The 19,418-nt window shown below is 58.3% G+C and overlaps 1 protein-coding gene across 2 annotated transcripts; it reads right to left on the reverse strand.

The window, feature by feature from the left end:
* Nucleotides 1-1,573: 1,573 nt before the first annotated feature.
* ANXA6 (annexin A6) lies at nt 1,574-17,016 on the reverse strand. 2 transcript variants are annotated; one of them, XM_027718228.2, is made up of 26 exons: nt 16,894-17,015; nt 14,487-14,547; nt 11,472-11,556; nt 11,102-11,196; nt 10,831-10,944; nt 10,655-10,745; nt 10,466-10,545; nt 10,333-10,389; nt 10,058-10,151; nt 9,880-9,975; nt 9,570-9,628; nt 9,171-9,293; nt 8,892-8,950; nt 8,392-8,470; nt 7,451-7,532; nt 7,096-7,190; nt 6,562-6,675; nt 5,970-6,060; nt 5,442-5,521; nt 5,176-5,229; nt 4,234-4,251; nt 3,783-3,879; nt 3,411-3,506; nt 3,061-3,119; nt 2,235-2,357; nt 1,574-1,931 (listed from the first exon to the last, which is right to left on the reverse strand). In XM_027718228.2, exons 2-26 carry the CDS (start codon nt 14,502-14,504, stop codon nt 1,872-1,874), a joined length of 2,019 nt encoding a protein of 672 aa, XP_027574029.1. In that variant the 5' UTR covers nt 14,505-14,547; nt 16,894-17,015; the 3' UTR covers nt 1,574-1,871. The 2 variants fall into 2 exon arrangements, with proteins under 2 accessions (XP_027574029.1, XP_027574030.1); XM_027718229.2 differs by lacking the exon at nt 4,234-4,251 and having other exon boundaries at nt 16,894-17,016.
* Nucleotides 17,017-19,418: the final 2,402 nt, after the last annotated feature.

The following is a 19,418-nucleotide window of genomic DNA, read 5'->3' on the forward strand; positions in this document are numbered from 1 at the left end:
CTGGCAGCGGGTGCCAGGGATATTCCTGGCCTTGGGACTGGAGTGCTGTGGTCGGCCAGGCTTTCTGGCATCGGCATCGCACTGAGCTGGGCTGGGGACTGGTCCCGAGGGGCTGCCTGGTCTCACTTGTGGTCCTGTGCCTCTCCAAGACAGCCAGGCCGTGGGTGATGTGATCCCTGGTCGTAGGCTTACAGCCAGAAAATTCACCAGAGTGTTTACACCTGTGCCCAGGAAACACACCCTCCTGTACATACCCCAGGAGCATCTGTTTTGGCAACAGGAAGGAGGCAGATGATGAGTGTTGTGGTCCTGTGCTAACACCGAGCAGGTTTTCCCCCTGCTCTGGAGGAACAGGGCTCCACTGCCCCAAATCTGGCTCTCCTGGGGTGACGGGCTGTCTCCCAAGCCTCCAAACTTCCTCGGGCATTGCAGCTGGATCTGTGAGCCCTGAGCCCTGTTCCCAGATGCAGGGAGGTGGACAGCTCTGCTCCATGCAGTCTCTGTGCCATCCCTGATCTGCAGAAGCCTTGTGCCTCTGCTGCAAAGCTCGGGGCTGCAGTGCAGAGCTGCAGGAAGAGACAGGCAGATGAAGATCGGGGTTACATCCTCCCTTCAAAACATCTTCTGCAGCTGCTTGGAGTCTTTGTAGCAGGTTTCTGGCCAAGCAGGTGACCTGTGGGCTGCTGCAGGAATGGGGTGTGTTCAGCCCCCCAGATGCTGCTGGGACAGGGATGCCCATTCCTACTTACACACAGGGGCAAGGCAGAGGAGCCCACATCTCTATGGGGAGGGTGAAAAAGCTTCAACCAGGCCGTTTTCTGCCAAGAACGGTTATTTTGTTACAAGGGGACATTTTACAGGAAGGCATCAAGGGAATTTTCAGTGGGATAACACCCAGCTAAGTTGTTTCAGCTTCCCTGGTTTGTTTCTACATGTTGTTGCTTCTCAACCTTGGCTGGTTTTGAAGTGCTGTAATAATATTGTGTTATTATTCCTAACACTGCTTTGATATTTTGAAGGTGAAGCTTTCCTCACCCAGCTGTTCTGAGGAAGACTTGGGTATTCACGACTTTTTGTTCTGGCTTGGAAACAATTGAAAGTGCTGGAATTTCCCGCTTTTGGAAATTCCAGTTCTTTTCTCCGAGTGCTGGGGGAAGTGCAAACAAACTGTTTGGGGGTGTAGCCTCTACGGCATGTGCCTTTCGACTGCTTCTTCAGCAGCTTGAAAGCACAGGAAACCGCGTGCGAGGACGGATGGATGCCATCAAGTCTGATTTGTATCTCTGGTTTATGAAAGCATCATCCACACAACGGCATGAACCTTGCCGGGGATTTTCAGAGGCATGAAGCGAAGCTCCTGGTGAAATCCCTGTGCTGCTGCCAGCCCCATATGCATTTTCAGCCCCTTTCTCAGCAGCAGTGTTGCTCAGAGGGGCTTTGGGGTGTCATCAGAGCCCTCCCTGGAGCTGAGGCAGGGCTCTTGCCCGAGTTTGCCTAGACAAACAAGGAAACACTAAGGCTCCTCAGTCCCACCCAAACCTGCCCCAATAAATCGACTGCTCTTGCCCCAGGGTCAGCAACAGTAAGGTTTTATTAATCAGATTTGAAATTGTCTTTTCAATCTGGGTATATTCCTAGCTTAGTGGCAGGTTTGGGTATGAAGTGTTTTGCTTCAAGACAATCTCCCTACCCAGACCCCTCTGCTCCCCTCCCCGAGACTCCCCCGCTTGCAATGTGGTGCCGCTGTCCAGCGCAAAGTGAGTCGTCCTGTGCAGGGAACCGAGCGTCCCCTGAAGCCCCCGAAGCTGCGGTGACATCAAGGCAGTGGGTGGGTGCTGGCTCAGACACAAAGAAGGGGCCCCCGCTGCCGCCTAGTCCTCCCCCCCACACAGGGCCAGCAGAGCCTTGCGGTAGTCGCCAGAGGTGTCCTTCTGCAAGAGGGAGACCCATGTCAGAGAAACGGCCCTGGAGAAGCCCAGTTCAAGGTGCTGGGCACAGGGAAGGCACAGCTCCATGTCCAGGCCACCCTGCAGGTATCTGTGCAGCAGTGGAAGATGTCAGCACATCCTCTCTACAGCCAGACCGGCCACCACCGAGGTTGGTGGGAGCATGTTCCCCCTCCCCAGGTGATGCTCAGCCCTTGTGCCACTCATGGCAGCACTCACAGCTCAGGTCCCTTCAGGGCTCAGCCAGACAAGATGATGAGCTGGGGAGGGACGTCCCTGTCCCCTCACCTCAATCATGTGGTGCAGCGATTTGTCGAACAGGTCTATGAACTCGCCCCGGATGTTGAGCAGGTCAATCTCGCTCCGGGAAATCATGATCCGGGTCAGGGTCCTCTCATCTGTGCCAGCACCCTGCAAGGAGGAGCTCAAAGAAATAACCCTGCAGGGACTGGGGCTCACAGATCCACCTGGCATCTCCAGCACAGTCCAAGCTGTGGATCAGGTCCACAGGAGGGCGACAAAAATGATCAGAGGGCTGGAACACTGCTCCTGTGAGGAAAGGCTGAGGCAGTTGGGGTTGTTCAGCCTAAATAGGAGAAGGCTTTGGAGAGACCTTATTGCAATCTTTCACTACTTAAAGGGGGCTTTAAAAAGATAGGGACAGACTTTTTAGCAGGGTCTGTAGTGATAGAAAAAGGTATAAAGAAGAAATTTTTTGCAATGAAGGTGGTGAAACTGGCACAAGTTGCCCAGAAAGGCCCATCCCTGGAAACATTCCAAGCCAGGCTGGATGCAGCCCTGAGCAGTCTGACCTACTTGAAGATGTCTCTACTTATTTCAGGGGTTTGGACTAGACAGCCTTTAAAGGTCCCTTCCTACCCAAACTGTTCTATGATCTCTCCTTGGACATATGCTGGACTTGCTTCTGGCAAGACACCGGCCTGACACATCTCCTGCTGTCCCCAGGTATTGGTTTGAGCTCAGCCCTGCCCTACTCCCCTCAGGGACAGCCAGGGCACAAAACCCATCCCTGTCATGGGATTACTGAGTCCCAAAGGATGTCTGCCCAGCACAGCCCCCTCCTCAGCCCAGCCTCAGGAGAACCTGTCCGCACCTTCATGGACTTGTAGAGCTTGTCAGCGAAGAAGGCCGGCTTGTTCTTCACACTCCGGACTGCAACACACAGAGGGCAGGGAAAGTGGGCTCGTGGCACCCAGGGGACATGTCACAGCAAGGAGCTGTGCCACCCACTGGGTCAACTACGAGCCCTCCTTGGTACAATGGTGCAGGCTTAGCCCCGTAGTAGGATGCCCTATAAATGCCTCAACCCCACACCACACTGGGAGTCTCCATGGCCCAAGGGCAGCAGGAATCTACCACCATGTTGCCTGGGCAGAGGTAGGCAAAGGGGCTGCCTGCCCTGCAGGGAGCCCTGTCCTGAGGGAACACCCGCCAGGCACTGACCAATGGCCACGAAGGCATCCTTCACATCTCCCGACATCCGCTTCTTGATGGCATGCTCCACGTCGTGGTTGGTCATTTTGATGAACTCCTGGAACACTGGGGAGGGGGGAGAGGAAAGGGTCACTGCCAAGCCACTCCATCCCAGCCCTGAGCACTCAGGAGACTCAGGCCTCAGCCGTGGACCAGGTGGGACCAGAGCAGGCTTGGGTGACTTCAAGTAGCCACCTCAAATGCCACACCATCTCCTCCCACTGTCTCATCCCCACCACTGCTGCGGAGACAGGGCTCAACCTCAGCCTTGGGGAGACCCCCATCCCATCCAGCCCAAATGCAAGCTGAGGGTCCAGCTGCAGTGGAGAAATGTGGTCCTACCTCTGCGGAGGTGGGGGTAGCTGCGGGTGCAGAGGATGCTGAGGAAGCGGGTCTCCAGGGAGTCACTGGAGTCGTTGCTGGAGACATCAGCGAGTTTCTGGAAGAGCAACCAAGAGTGAAGAGGGAGGCAAGGGGATGGGTATGGCAGAGAGGGGATCAGGCAATTCCCACTTCTGGTGAGCCAGGGAAGCCAGCCCTGTGTCCTACGCTGCCAGGAACACAGGTGCTGCATGCAGGCAACGGGCAGAATCAGTCCCCAAGGGCAGGAAGGTGCCCTCCTGCATCTGTCCCCTTGTCTTCCACCCTGATGCAAGGATGTCAGAGTCCCGAGCATGTGGTCAGAAGAGCCCAGTTTGTGGGGCTGCAATTCCCAGCCCCAGCCCTGCACCCCAGGACCACAGCATCCCCTCACACATGCAGAAGGGTGAGGAGCAAAAGGGAAGGCACTCACCAGGGTCTCAGCAACAACCTGGTGGAGAGAGAGAGAGACAGGAAGACAACAGGGTCAAAAGGTGCTGCTCAACCTTTATCCTTCCCTGACAAAGCAAGGGAAGTCTAGCAAAATCCCTTAAAATTACCTGTCCCCAGCTCCCCTGCTTCCCCATGAGCAGGACCTGTGTCCTCCTCCAGTTTGGCCTCTACACCAGTACCTTGGGAGAGTGGTCTTTGGCCAAATGAAGTGAGCCCCCCACCCCTGGGGCTTGGGTGCCTGTTGCTCCTCAGGGAGCATCCTTGCCTAGCCATGGGCTGGCTCCCATCAGCCTGCCCACCTCTGCCAGGCGCAGGCAGAGGGATAAGGGCAGCTTTGCCGACAAAATGCAGCGTGGTGCCAGGTCAGGTGCCACCTGGCTGGCTTGTCCCTGGCTTGTCATCCCTGGCTCTCTCTTTCTGTGCAGCAGGACGAGGTGAGCAGCAGCACATGCAGCAGGCATGCAGGCAGTGCATGGGCAGGGGTGCAGGCAGTGCATGGGCAGGGCACAGGCAGTGCATGGGCAGGGGTGCAGGCAGCACTTGTGACTGAGATGCAGGCAGTGCAGCCTCCACTCCCTCTGCTGGCAGCAGCCCTGCTGGGAATGCTGTAGTGCTCTCCCATGCTTTGGAGCATTCAGGACAGCACAGGCACAGGACAGACAAGCGATAGCTCAGGTTTGACTCTGCTCAGAGCTTCCCAGCCCCCTTCAGAAAAGACTTGGCCCAGAGGAGCACACAGAATCAGGCCTGGAAGCTTTACCTCCAAAAGTATCACTTCACCTGGCTCTCCCACTGCAGTTTACAGAGACCCTGCCCCAGCAACATTTGCTTCCCTGAGGATGCCATTTCCAGACCAGCGGATGCAACATCCTCTTTTTTTTTAATGCAGAGCCCATAAGAGCACTGCCAATACAGGTCTTACCTTGGCATCTTCGTGTGCCTGTGTGAGGTTCTCTGGTCCTTCGTCGCGGTTGCCCTGCGGTTGGATACAAAAGTCATGGAGCTGGGGAGAGGACATGTCCTGGGAGAGCCCCAAGTGAGAGGGTGGCAGACAGGGTCCAGCAGCACTGCCCAACCATAGCCACTGCCTTCCAGCAGCACTGCCTTCTCCATAGCCACTGTCCTTGCAGACCCCTAGCACTGCCTGTGGGCAGGAAGGGGACAATCCCCAGGGAGAGCTGCCCTTACCAGAGCCAGTGAGACAAGAATCCTCTTGAAATGCCCTGATGTGTCGGAGCTCAGGTCGTCTTCCAGGCTCTTGTGGTAGGCTGTGGAGAAGGGATGGCTGAGCCCTGCACCCTGCCTGCAGCTCAGCTTCCCACCCAGCAGTGCCTTTTGTGCCCGTGGGAGGGCAGTGGCCATCCTCCAGCCCTTGCATGGCTGAAGCAGATTCCCCCATCTGCTGTTTTCAGGCCCAGGGAGGAGGGGATCAGCCCAGCAGCTATAATGCCCTGAGCATGAGCAGAGTGCTAAGGTGCTCTGGAGGAAATGGGATCATTGCAAAAGAGCTCTCAGGAGAGGAGACATTGATGGCAGAGCTGGGGTATGTCACTGTGAGACAGAGAGGCCAGGAGCAGTGCTCTGCTGGGGGGACTCTTAGACCTTCACAGCACTGACCCGTGGACCCAAAACTGCTGCCAAGGAAGGGCCTTACACAACACTGTACATGGTTTGTGCCCAGGGCCTGGGTGCTCCCACATCCCTCCTGTGCCGTACCTTCCTGATATGCCTCGTTGATAGCCCGGATCTCCTGGTTGTTCCGCGTGGCCATGATTTCAATGAGGACGCTCTCGTCCGTGCCGGCCCCCTGGAAGACAGTGGCATGGCAGATAGCTGCAGGTACCAGGACTGGATGGAGACACGGTGGCACTGCCCCATGATGCCAGGCAAGGAGGGGCTGCTCTAACCCCAGGGCAACCACATGCCAAAAGTTCATGTCCAGCAAATGTCCCCAAGGGCTGGTAGGAACCAACATGAAAGTGTCCAAGTACACTGATAGTGGGGTCCCATCTCGTGGATAGTAGTGCATGTTATTGGTTTGCCCCTACCCTGGCTCTCCTGTGGCTACAAGCTGGCTGAGCATGCTGGGCTGCAAAGAGGCCAGACTGGGCTCCCAGCAGGTCTTGAGTGCAAACTAAGTCTTTATCCTGGTGCTTTCTGCTCTTTCCTTCTGTATAGGAAATGAGAGCCTGGAGTGTGTGAAGCTGGGGGGCACTCACAGCCCTGGGCCACAGCCTGCGGGTGCAGCCACAGTGAAAACCACCTCATCCTCCCGTGTTGGCACTGACACCAGCAGTGTGGCAATTACCTCCACAGCCTTCCTCAGCTGCTTGGCATCGTACTGCGCTGGCGTCAGCATGAGCCCGAGGATCAGCTTGGCCAAGCTGCCTGACAGCTCGGATTTCAGGTCTGCCATCAGGTCCTGCAAAAGCATTTGAGGGTTCAGTCCCCAGTTGCTTCTGCAGGGATGGACTGGTCAAGGCAACACGGGTGAGAAAACAGGAGAGGAGAGTGTGGAGGTGGAAGACCCTTGGGGTGGTTTAAGGTCACATTTTGGGGGTGGATCTGGAGACATCCTGGCTCTGGAGCCCTCTGTGCGGGATCGAGGATGGGGCAAGTGAAGGGGAAGGGACACCCTCCCTTGGGCTGGTGGGGCACCCAGAGTGAGAGGCTGCTGTGACAATTCTGTTTTCCTTGGGGGAGTCATGCCAGGGCACATTGGGGTGCCTCAGCTGCCCACTGCTCCCTTACAGGAATCCTTTCAGTGAGGGGCCGATCTCTGCATGGGAGAGGGCAGGATATGGAGAGAAGGAGGGAGCAGGGTGGGATGGGGCCGCAGTACCCTGCCGTAGTGAGCCTTGTAAGCCTTAAGGATCTGCTGCCTCTGGGCGTTGCTCCTCTTGGTCACCACCTCGATGATGGCCCCTTCATCTGTGCCTGCAATGACAGCAGTGATGCTGGGGAGGGCCGAGGGGGCCTGCAGAGCCACGCTGTGTCACTGTGTCACCCCGATCATGGGCACATCACCACCCCCACAAACTGGGCAGGTGGGGAAGGGAGAGCTCTCACAGCTCCAAAACCATCTCTCTATTCCCCCTGAGGCTTCCATGCAGTCCTGCATGGGCTAGTGTGGATTTTCTGCCCCAGAAGCTGTTGAGGAGCAACAGTTAGTGGCTGAACTTCTGGCCCCCACTTACCCAGGCCCTTCATCGCCTTCCTCAGCACCTGTGCATCCCCATCATCATTGAAGTCTCCCGCAGGCTGCACGGTTCCTCGCAGCTGTGGATGCACAGAGGGGTTTAGGTTCATCTCTGAGATGGAAGGATGGGAGGGAGAGAGGGAGGGAGGGAGATGGAGAGAGGGAGGAAAGGTGCCACCCGGCAAGCTGAGGCCAAAGCAAGTCGTGTTAGTGCAAGCACCTGGGGCTCAGTGAGGATGTCCCCGCCCCTGTCACCCCTTCCATTAAGGGGCAAACCATAGCCAGGCCAGCAAAGAGCAGGAAGAAGACAGCAACAGACAGTTCCTGCAGTCTTGGTGTCCTGCTCTGTGTCACACCTGCCTCCCCTAGCACTGGGACACCTCAGCCTGGGCTGGTCACATCACTGGAGCCAGAAGAGGAGTCGCTGAAAGGGTGCCCACTCCTGCTCTGTGATTCTACCCTCTTTACAGCTCTGAACACGTTTCCATTCTCCTTGCATGTAGGCCTCAGAGTGTCTTTTCTGCACATCCCAAAGCACCCTTTTGTGGGTGCCTCCAGCTGCATGCAGAGTGCTGGTTCCTCATGGCACAGCTGTGCCCCGGCCAGCCCTGAGCTACCCCAGGGAGCAGGAGGTTTCTGGTGGGCACTGGAGCCAGGGCTGCAAGTGATGCATTTCACAGACATGCAGGACCCACAGCCCCGAGAGAGGAAGGCCTCAGAGAGAGGAAGGGGTTAGTGGAGCCCATGGGGGGCGGCCAGCCCTGCCAGGGTTACATCCTGCCAACCTCGTACCCCAAAACCAGAGAACGGCATCAAGAGAGGAGCGAGAGGCAGAGCAGAGCTGAGGGGCTGGCCGTGCCCCGTGGCAGAGAGGAGCAGCCAGGGGTCCCAAGCCGGCAGGCAGCAGAGAGAGAGTACAGGGGGGCTGGGGGTTCTAACCTCTACTTTGGCCACCGCACTAAGCTCCCACATCCGATAGGCCACCTGCGCCGCCTCGGGGAAGAACTCACCTGCAGCACTGCAATGGGAGGGCAAGGACAGGGGACAGTGAGCCATGGGGGGCTGCACCCACCAGCAGCCCCACCTCTTTCTGTTATGCCCCTCTATAAGGGGCGTTTTGTATCCGTTGGGTGCTGGGCGTGGGGCAGGAGCCAGGTGCTTGCTGGGGGGCTGGGTGGGTGGGAATGGGGGAAAATGGGTGGTGAATCCCACAGCAGAGCACCCTCCCTCCAGGGGTTTGTCCCTGCCCTGTGGGGCTCCCACATGCCAAGAACAGACCATGGCACCATGGCTGGTCATGCAGAGGGGCCACGGGGCCCCCTATACTGCTATTCCTGCAGGTGCTGCTGGTCCAGGCGCTCCACCAGGCTCTGACCCAGAGGTGGGTACCCAGCACCAAGGGGATGAAGAGGGACAAAGAGGGTGACAGGTGGTCTTACTCATCGTCCCCTCCGCACAGCTTCAGCAGGGCCTTCTTGTACTCCCCGGAGGTGTCCTCCTGGAAAGGCAGATGGAGATGGAGAACCACACAGGTAGGGTCAAGGTAGTGCCATGGGTTGGGCTCATGGAGAGGGGTCTCCCTGAGCCTTGTCCTTAGAGATGGACACCTGGCACAGGGTGTCTGGGGAGGAGGCTCAGCCCTCCCAGGAGTGCTGGTATCACAAGGGAGGTAGCACTAGCAGCTGCTTGGAGGATGACCAGGGACCCCCAGCACTTACCTTTATCATGTTGTAGAGAGATTTCTCATACTTGGTCCTGAACACCTCCCGGATGTCCAGCATGTCGATCTCACTGCGGGACACCATGATGCGGATCAGGGTGTTGTCTCTTGTGCCCAGCCCCTGCAATGGAGGAACCCTCACATCAAGCCTGGGATGGCCAAACAACCCTGTTCAACCCACCACATGTGGGACCCTCTATCCAATTTCTACCCAGCCCTGGATCTGAAGGAATAACTCCTTTGGAGGAAAGAGCAGAGACCCCAGGTCACACAGGTCCTGTCTTCATGGACCTGTGTCACTTTGCTCTCCAGAAGCACCCCATGGTAGGGGGGCCCTCCTTTGGCCAGCTCCCTCAATGCTGTGGAGGACCCTGTGGAGAAGGGGTGATTCACTCACCTTCATGGCCTTGTAGAGCCTTTCAGCAAAATATTCTGCCGTGCTTCTGACACACTTCACTGCGGGGAAATTGAGGCATGGTGAGGGATGCCAGCACCCAGCTTCACCAGTGCCCCCAGTCTCCAAGCACCCACACCCCTTGGGAATCACATCCAGCATCCCCACCCACCCTGAAGGAGCCTACCTGAGCTCCATAAAACCAGGTACAGCCGCAGCCCTGACCCTACTGGCCCTGGTGCTGAGCCCTCCCACTCCAGCAAGGCCACTGACATGCTGTTTTTGCAGCATCCCCACTCAGGGACTGGCTTACCCACGGCCAGCATCAGCTTCTCAAAGTCACCAGAGAGCTCTCCCCGAATGCTCCTCTCAATTGGCTTCCCAGCAATCTTCAGATATTCATCAAAGACTGTGGGATGAGAGCAAGGCAATGCCTGGAGGAGCTGACAAGATACCTTCAAGCCCACCCCGAGCTTGCAGGAGATGCTCACCCAGGCGGAGATGCTGCCTGCTCCTCCGGCCGAGGATGTAGATGAACTGGGCCTCATCCGTGCCCCATTTCAGCTCGCCAGCTTCCAGCAGGTCCTTGTGGGATGGGGAGGGTGGCACAACCCAAGTCAGGGTGTTGCTAATGGGGGGCTCTACCCATGCATGGGTGCTCTTGGCACCCACCTGCCTTTTGCAGGCCCAAATCCAGATGGTCCCAGTGCCACCAGCCCCGTCCCTGCCCAGATGCCACCTGTCACAGCGACCTGCCAAGCCTCACCTTGGCATCCTGCTCCACCAGGTCCTCGCTCACCACGTCGTCCTCCTCCCTGGCGCCCTGTGGGACAGGGACAGGCTCAGCCCTGCAGGGCACAGGCACCCACCACCTACAGACGCTGGACAGATGGACATACCTGAAGCAGAACGACGAGCATCTTCTTGAAGTGGCCTGATGTGTCTCCAACGATGTCAGCCTCCAGGTCTCTCTCATAGGCTGGTGGAAGAGGGAGAGGTCAGGGCCTGGAGAGCTGGATCCCTTTACCTCTGCCCTTGTCTTGGCCCATGGAGGCACAGGGCAGCCCCTGCCCTTCCCCAACCCTCACCATCTTTGTAGGCAGCCACCAGGTCGTGGATCTCCTGGTTGGTGCGGGAGGCGAGGATCTCGATAAGGCACTTCTCATCTGTGCCGATGCCCTGTGGGCAGAGACACAGCCCCATGAGCAGTGGGGCTGGCTGGGGTGTCCTTGGAGGGGCCCCAGGGGGGTTGCACACCCCTTACCGAGATGGCATCTTTGATCTCCTTGGCGTCACCGTAAGCCGGGGGACGCATCAGGCTCACGATCAGCCGCTCAAACTTCCCTGTCAGCTCATATTTGAGGTCTGCAATGAGGTCCTGGTGGAGGGGGAGAAAGGGGCTGGGGAACCCTTTGCTCCACAGCACCTCTGAGTGGGCCCAGGGAGCGGTGGGTCCCTGCATGGGCTGGTTGGTGGCAGCCACGGCCACCTGTGTCTGCAGTGGGAGCATGGATCAGGAGTGTTCCTGCCATTACCTTCCCATAGAGTGACTTGTAGGCTTGGCAGATCTCCACTCGCTGCTTGTTGCTCCTGGATGTGATGAGGTCAAGGATGGCCTCCTTGTCACTGCCTGTGGGGAGAGCCAGAAGTCATGGAGAGCCCACGGCTGGGCTCATCACAGCCATCCTGCCATGCCCAAAGCTGCTTTGGAGGCGGGACTGGGAGGAGAAGCAGAGCCAGGCTGTCCCCAGGGAGGAAAGGGAACCAGGAGAGCTTCAGCACGCTGCTAAAGCAGACAGGTGAGAGGGGAGGTGATGCAGGATGCCCAGCCATGCAAGGGTTAACCAAAGGAACAGGGGACATCAAGGGTGGCCCCGGGGTGACAGTCTGGAGGAGTGTCCATACCAAATCCCTTCATGGCATTGTACAAGGCTTCTGCATCCTGGTTGGCGTCAAAGCCTTGGAAATCCTTCACCGAGCCCCTGTAGACCTGGGGGAAAGGAGGCAAGAAGGTACAAGGGGAAGGAGCAGCCCCAGCGGGATGGGGGAAGGAGAAGTTGAATCTGAGCAGGATTGAGGTGAGATCTGTTTCTGCTCGGGTTGCCCAAGGCCAAGCTCAGCCTCAAATATAAACACTTGTTCTTCTCTGCAGTTGTTTCCTTTCCTGTTTGCTCTCCTGGTTGCATAAACTGTGTGCCAGGTCACAGGAATACATCCATGGCCTTCACTCTCGTATCACTGTTTGCTGCTTGTGCCCATGTGTAAGCCAGATACAGCCCTCTGCACCATGCCAGCAGGAGCCAAGGGGTCTGTTGACAGGGTCCTTCAGCTCTTTCAGTTCCCTGCACCACCTTGGGGGGGGGGGGGGGGCAGGAAAAGGGGAGGCCCCAAGGGAAGATTGGACACCCTGAATGCAGGGGAAGGCCCTCAAGGACCAGAGTGATCCCCCTGCAATGCAGCCAAGCTGAAGGGAGTTATCAGGGCTGGATTCAGAACAACGAAGAAAATAATTTTCCACTACCTGTTGCAAGCAGGGAACCCCTCTGGGTGCTGAGGATGCCCAAGCTCTGCATGGCCTCCAAGCAAGGAGACAAATTTACAGGCACAAAATCATCATGGGCTGCTAAGTGGAAAACACTGAGAAGCACCAGAGCTGCCAACAGCTTGTCCTGCCCCAGCATGCACTCCTGTGGGGCCCAGGCTGATCCAAGGGGTCAGAGCAGAGACCCTGGATATTGGGAAAGACTTTCCTGGGAGCCTGAGAAATCCTGGGTGTTGACATGATCCAATTCTGTCTGCTCCTCTGCACCTCCAGGATGCACAACTGGGAGCCCAGGAGTGACACACCCAGAGACCTCAGGAAAAAGGAGGGACCAGGCTCTCCCTCTGCAGGTCAGCTTTGCCTGTGGGAATTCACCCCAGGGAGCCTGGGACTGGACTCTGAACAAGATCAGCACCACCCTGGGTGGAAGCAGATGTGAAACCAGCCTGACCCCACATAAGGAACTGGGATGCATCCCCTACAGAGGCACAGAGTGGGAATTGCTGAGCAGCAGCATTTCCTTAGCAGTCTCGCTGGGGAACAGGAGGGCTGGGAGCCAGGCTGAGCTGGGGCTGTCAGCTGTGTCAGCACCCTGGGAAACTGAGCATCCTCCCTTGGCTCTCCTTGTACCATGTGCCAGCTGGGTATGTGCACCTCCTGGGAATCACCTACTCAGGATCTGCTGCATGGCTTCTTCAAGATCCCCAGGAGCTGTACAAAGGCCTGTTGCCAGCATGGGCATCTAAAGCCAACATGTCCTCAGAGAAGATGGGCACCAGTGTCCCTCTGCCTCCAGGAACGAACCCAGGACACAGGGCAGCTCCATACCCACAGCTCCCTGGGTCCCATCCCAGCACAACAACTCTGCTGCACATCACCAGCACCTTCAGAAAGAAACCAGCCTCTGTAGCCACTTTTCCAGAGGGAAACTGGGCACGTCCCACAGGCTACTCCTACAGGAGTAGCTGCTGGCACTTGTGTCCCATGTGGCAGGGACCAAGAGGAGATGCTGCCCTTTGAGGGAGCCTGGTGGGCATGGAACAGATCGTATTGCAGGTGATTCATCGGGAGAGCTGGATTTAGCCCCACTTCCCGGCAGCTCCCAGACCCTTCCTGGCTTGGCACGAGCTGCTGCCACACACGTGTCTTGCAGAGATGTAAAGGAATTGCAAGGCAAAGGAGATGTCTGGAGGCAGCAGGAGTGAACAAGGGTGGCCAGAGGGTGCTGGGGTTGCACAGGTGGTGCTGGGGAGCCAAGATTTTGGCCGTGGTTAAATGGAGAGGGGGAGCAGGGCTGTGTTCCTGCTTTCTGCAACCTCCAAGCATGAGCTGCCTGCCTTTCCACAATGCTGCCCTGGCCAGGGCAAGGGAAGCTGAGGCAGGAGCTCAGTGCTGTGCATCACCCCACGCTCTCTGCATTCTCTGTGGGAGTGAGCCCCAGGGAGGGGCAGAAACATCACTTGGGAGGGAAACAGCATCCTGCCCTCTGCATACTCTTCATACCCCCATCCTGCTTTCAATCCCCTGTTTCAGCTGCCATGGGCCTCCTGCCTCCCCTCCTCCAGCCTCTGAGTCATCCCGGCCCGTCCGGGACCTCCCAGCTAAAAATAAGCCACACTGGGGCCAGGAGGGTGGAAGCAAAATTCCCAGCATGGCTTCGCTCTCTCCCACCACATGGCTGCTTGGGGTCCTGGACCACCGCAGGGGAATGTTCATCTGCACTGTAACTCAGTTTCTCCACCCAGAGCAATCACTGCCTCGGCTGGGCAGGAAGCTTCAGGTAATTGGGCTGGAGGAAACGACTGATTTCTCCAGGGAATGGAAAGCAGAGCGGAGAAGGGAGGCTCTGGGCTGGGACTCCTCCCCTTCCAGCAGGCTGTACCACGCCAGCCACAGCTGCCCACCGAGGCAGGGTTTTCCACCCATGCTGGATATTTTCCTGGCTGCAAGGGAGCACCTGCTCACCCAGCTGCCACATTGCACCAGCCCTGGCTTGGAGTGGGAAGTAATCCAGGCTGGGGAGGGGGCAGAGGCCCAATTGGGGCTGCATGCTTTGCAGGATCAGGCAGTGGAAGCCCAAATCCCCAGTGCAACATCTCTTCTCCCCTTCCCACGGCCCTACTTCTCTCCCCCATTCCACTATGGTCCCAAAAGGATTTTTGCTCCTCGCTGTCCCTGCTCCCCAGCCCAGCACTTCCCCCATCTGCATCACATCCAGACAGCACTGGCTGGAGAGGCAGGAATGTAAACAGGCTTTGGGCAGCATCGTGTCCCTGCACGTCACCACCCTTGCTGCATGTTAGATGTACTGCCCCAGCTCTGGGGTCTGCTCTGCAGCACTCCAGTCCCCGTCCCTGCCGTGTGGGGGTCACCCTTACCTTTCCTTTGGGTGCCATGGCTTCCCGAGCTGGAAATCACTGGAGCGAGGGCAAGGAGGAGCTGTGAGAGGGAACAGAAAGGTCAGTGTGAGCCAAAGCCCCCTTGTGTGGGTTGTGTTATTTAAGGGAAGGTTTGCTCCCACCATGGGTGCGGGTGTGATACCCACGGGAGGGCAATGCCAGGTACTGTGGGGAGGATCAGGGAGAGGGGCTTTGCTGGCCACCCTGTGGTCACCAGAGCCTTTGGTATCTGGCACTGAGCTGGGGACCCCAAGGGCCAGGGGCAGTGCAGATGGGCCCCGTGCAGCTTCCTGCCAGTGCCAAGAGAAACTGGAGGGGGAAAAAAGTGCTGATATGTGGAAATGGGCTGAGCATCCTCTGCAGGGCCGGCCCTTCTCACTGCACCCTGCAATGCCCCTTCTGCTGCCCTGCAGCCCCCAAGCCCTGGGGCCATCCCAGCTGCTGGGGATGTCCCATTGCCTCGTGGTGCTGGGGCTGGGCAGCCCCCACAAGCTCCCACCAGCTTTTATCTGAGTTTCCGTGCAGCGATCAAGGCCACCACCGGTCCCACACATCCTGGAGCCCAGGAAACACAGATGGGTTTCCAGGGTAACGTGCAGGTTGTTTTCTAACACCAGCACCATTTATAGCTGCAACCCACTGCGGTGTGGGCTCTCCTCACCCTCCCAGAGAAAGTCCCCAGACAGCGCCATTTGCTCCGAGGAAGCTGGCAGAGGGAGAAAAACAGCTGGAAAATGGAGCCCGGCCATGAATGAACCTCTGAGCGTCAGCTGAGGCCAGCCATGAGGCACGGCCCCCTCGCTCACCCTCCCTCTGAGACACGTTGCAGAAAAGCTCAAGGCAGAGCAGGGTTGCCCTGGGGGGATTTCTGACCCCGGACGAGTTTGGTTTCATGCCATGGAGCGAGTAGGAGAAATCACATGAAGTTCCCTGGCTTGGTTGCACATCCCTACCAGAGCAGTCATGGAGGGGGAGACCCAACCCCACAGCCATAGGTGTGGCTGAGTCCCCCCACTTGGGTGCAGGAAGCCTGTGGCACCCACAGGCATCCTTGCTGAGAGGGGGAAGTTTTGCAGAAAACCACAGCTGCCTTCACCTCCCCTTCCCTTTTCAGCCTGGGAGCCTCGGTGACCCTTCACATGGCTCCTGCCTGGGGGAGAGCCCCCATGTGCCCCACACGCAGCGGGGCCGCACTGCGGCCGGGTGCTGGGTGGGTGCCAGGGGATCCCACCCCCACCCACGCAGCCTTTTAGTGCCACTCTGGAGCCTGTCGGTGAATCCGTGTACCCTCCTGGGAGCAGAGAAATCCCACCGTGGCACAGCCCTCCTGCCTGGCTCCAGGTTCATGTGGCAGCTGGGCTGAGACCACCCAACTCATCTCAGCAGTGGCGGAGAATTGCCGACCACACCCAGTTCCCAACCTGTCCTTGCAGTGCCCTGTCCCTGTCCCACTGCTGCCAACACCTCTGCAGAGGCTGGGGCAGCAGCCCTGGGAAGATGCCCAGACAAACACATGGCATCCATTGGGCAGTGAAAACTACAGTGAAACCCAGGGGCAGCAGTGCCCCAGCATGGGGGTACACCTCCTCCCCCCAAACAGTGGAGAGGTTGGGGCTGTGGACCTCCCTGGACAAAAAGTGGGAAATCCTAAATTACGTGCACAGCCTTTGCAGAAGCCTCTGTCGCCCCAGCAGTGCACCCCTGCAGCCTCTCCAAGAGCCCCCTCATAGCTTTGGGCTCAGGGGTGGCACCCCAGGAGCCCGACTGCCTTGTGGGTCTCCCCCAGCACAGAGGCCACAACACCCAGTGCCCCACCACACGTTGTCCTGCCTGTGGGGAGCAAAGGGAGCTTCCCTGGGTTAAAAAAAAAAAACGGCACCCATCCTCCTGGTGGGGCAAGGGAGGCCCCCCACCCCACTGTCAAAATGCTTCCCCGCCCTTCTAGAGCTCGAGCCTCTGGGGTGCCGTAGGGTGCATTTACCTGTGCAAAACCTGGCAGGTACCAAACCAGGGGGGATCCTCAGCTTGGATCCCAGCTGGAGGGATGGGTGTTTCCGCAGCCGCGGCGGCAGCAAAGCGTGGACAAAGGCGCATCCTGGCCGGGACACACCCATGGGCCCCGCAGCAACGCCAGCGCCCACCCCAAAAAGCACCCGCAGGCAGCGCAGCCCCCCGGGGCCTTGTTAAAAAGAGAAGATTTTTCATAAAAAGGAAAAAGTAGGGATCCCCCTGCAGACACCCCTTGGAGGGAGCCTCTGCTTGCACGGCTCACCGCCCAGCCAGGGCATTCCAGGGCTTTCCTCCGCTCGCAGGAGGGTGGCTTTGGCACCCTCTGCTGCGGTGGGTTTGCAGACCCGCCCGTTCCCCCCGCACCCCCGGCACTGACCGGCAGCACGGGGCCTGTCCGGGGTGTTCGCAGGAGCAGCCGCCGCCCTGGGGGTGTTCTTGTGGCCGAGCGCTCGTCCTTGGCGAGCAGCTGTTTCCTCGCGGCGAGACGGAGACGTCACTGCTCATGAGCCCTCCAGTCCCCGCCTGCCGTGGCAGCGGGGCCAGGGACACATCCCACACCCGCTGCCACGCCAGACCTCAGCCAGGTGCCCGCGGTGCAGGGGGACCCAATGCCGCCCGCAAAAGCACCCTGCCCCTGCCCCGGTATGGGGAAGGGGCTCACTTGGCACAACAGCCCCACCGGTGGGTGCAGGGGCCGTGTGCCAGCAGCGGTGACAGGCACAGTGCCAGGCAATGCCGGTGATTGCACTTCAGCTACGGAAACTTTATCCCCATCCATCCCACCCCCCGCTGTGGTTTCCTGGTGAATGCCAGGAGCAGATTTCCCCACTGCCTCCCGGGCTGGTCCTGTTGTCAGCCACGTTCCCCCTTTTCCTGGGTGGGAAATGTGCAACCTTGACCCTCTGCAAGAGCTGGAGGAAGGAAGGGTGAGGTTGGCACCCCAGGACCTGATTAACGGGGAAAGTGCTGAGTGAGGCTCTGCAATGAGCATCCGTGGGGCAGGACCAGAGCTGGCACAGGGAGCTGGTTTTCCCCCAGACCTTCCCTCCAGTGCTGCAGACACAGGGATGAGAGGACCTTGCAGCACAGTGTGGGTGCAGATGCTGAGCCTCTCCGGGATGCTCCTGTCAGGCTGTACTGCTGCCTGCAGTGCCCTGAGGCCTCACCCTGCCTCTTTCCCTGCCTCACCCACCTCCTTCTTTGCCACCACCCTTTGCCCCAGCCAGCAAAGAAGCTACAGCAGGGCTGGAGGAGCTGTTGGGCCTCCCCAGGAGCCACAGGCAGTGGTGTCTGTGCTCTGGCTGACACCAGATAAAACCAAGGGACTCCTGGAGATGCTGAAGGTTGCTGGTGTGTAACTTTTCAGGCATCCAAGCCCTGGTGGTACCCACTGGCTTGAGCAGCTCTCTGGAGCTGTATGGCATCTGAGCTGCTCAGCCCTGCCTGTCCTGGGCAGCAGGGACCCCAGGCTGGCTGTGACATACCTGGTGGCTGTCCTGCAGCCACAGGGCTGTGCTCCCCTGGAGGCAGCCTGGGAGGGGGAGACCCTCATGGCCAGCTAGCACTGGCTGCTCCTTGGTGCCCCGTTTTTGTCTCAGGGCAATGTTCCCTTGGGCTGGCATTGATGTCTGGAGACCTCGCTCATGTGAGACAGCGTGGGTGACAAGCACGGCTTTGTTCACCCTGCACTGTAGTGTGGGACAACAGCCCTGCTCTCCTCCCTGTGCCCCTGGCTGTGCCATGGTGTGCCAAGCCCCTCTGCCCCAGAAGTGTTAGCCCAGCAGCTCACAGGGTGCTCTTGGGGATGTGGGGCTGCCCCATGCAGCCAGGACAAGGCAGCCCTGTGGCTAGAGTGTATACCTATACTTTAGATGCTCTGGATCCTTCCTTGCTTTGCTCCTGCATGGCTGATGCTCCCTTCCTCTTCTCCTTGGAAGCTGAAAGCTAGAGGATGTGCTGAACCACATCCTAAGAGGGTTTTGTCTCCAAATACTGTAAGCGGACTCAGCCTGAGCGCTATCTACAATAAAATCAAAATTAGCTCTTCACCCCAAACACCATCTGCCAGCCTCTCCTTAGAGCCCAGAGTTGGTCCTCTTCTCCCAAGAAGCTGATAACCAGCCAGGCCACATTGTTGCTTCTCTCATGGTCTCTCCCTGCCAGGAGCAGCCCTGCAGAACAGCCTTGCTGGTGCCCAAGGACACTCATGTGACTTACTGACCCCAAGCACCCCATCTACACAGACCTGTGCCTTCATTTAAGCCCAGCCCTTGATTTATCCCAGCTCCCACTCACACTCTGCCGCTCAGCCCCTGTGGGATGCACCCTGGCAGTGTCCAAATATCGGGGAAGTGCAGGCAGCTTCAGGACTTTGGTTCTGGAGCTACAGCTGCACGCACTGCTGCAAACATCCCATGGAGGTGGGTTTGCGCTCCTCTGCCTCACTGCTGCGGCCAATTCTGGGACCTGCTCACCTTCCTCTGTGTTCCCCAGGGACATCTCAGCCTGGGTACGGTCACAGCTGTAGGTACATGCACCCCTGCACCCAAACCTGGCCACGTTTCTGTTCCTTTCTGCATGGATTTTTTCTAAAACCATCTCCACAGACGGAGATGTGGGTCCTGGTGCGAGGGACTGGGGACAGAGGGAAGGGGTTCCCCCTTCCACCTGCCCAGGCAGCTTGGAAAAGTGAACTAAACTCCCTCAATAATGCCCCTGAGCCCATTAGCATTGCAGGCTGTGTGTATGATTTGGAAGGCGTTGTGGGAAAAATATTTCTGCATAGATTTCCCATTGTGCAGCCCGGAGTGGTGGTCAGCAGGGGGAGGGCCGGGGCACTCCCAAAAGGGATTTAAGGGGAGAGTGTAAGGGGGCTGCCTGGTGCTCGTCCTCCTCACCAGC

Source organism: Pipra filicauda, unplaced genomic scaffold (genome assembly GCF_003945595.2).
Source record: "Pipra filicauda isolate LSUMZ 115617 unplaced genomic scaffold, ASM394559v2 scaffold344_size1527164_pilon, whole genome shotgun sequence".
Classification (NCBI taxonomy): Eukaryota; Metazoa; Chordata; class Aves; order Passeriformes; family Pipridae; genus Pipra; species Pipra filicauda.

Bases quoted from the DNA above. Each gene is read 5' to 3' on its own strand.
- ANXA6 (XM_027718228.2), bottom strand. The intron at 10,746-10,830 runs GTAAGGGGTGTG...CTCTGCCCACAG, and splicing joins AGATCAAAGATGCCATCTCG to GGCATCGGCACAGATGAGAA. The intron at 3,120-3,410 runs GTCAGTGCCTGG...TGTGTGTTGCAG, and splicing joins GGATGCCTTCGTGGCCATTG to TCCGGAGTGTGAAGAACAAG.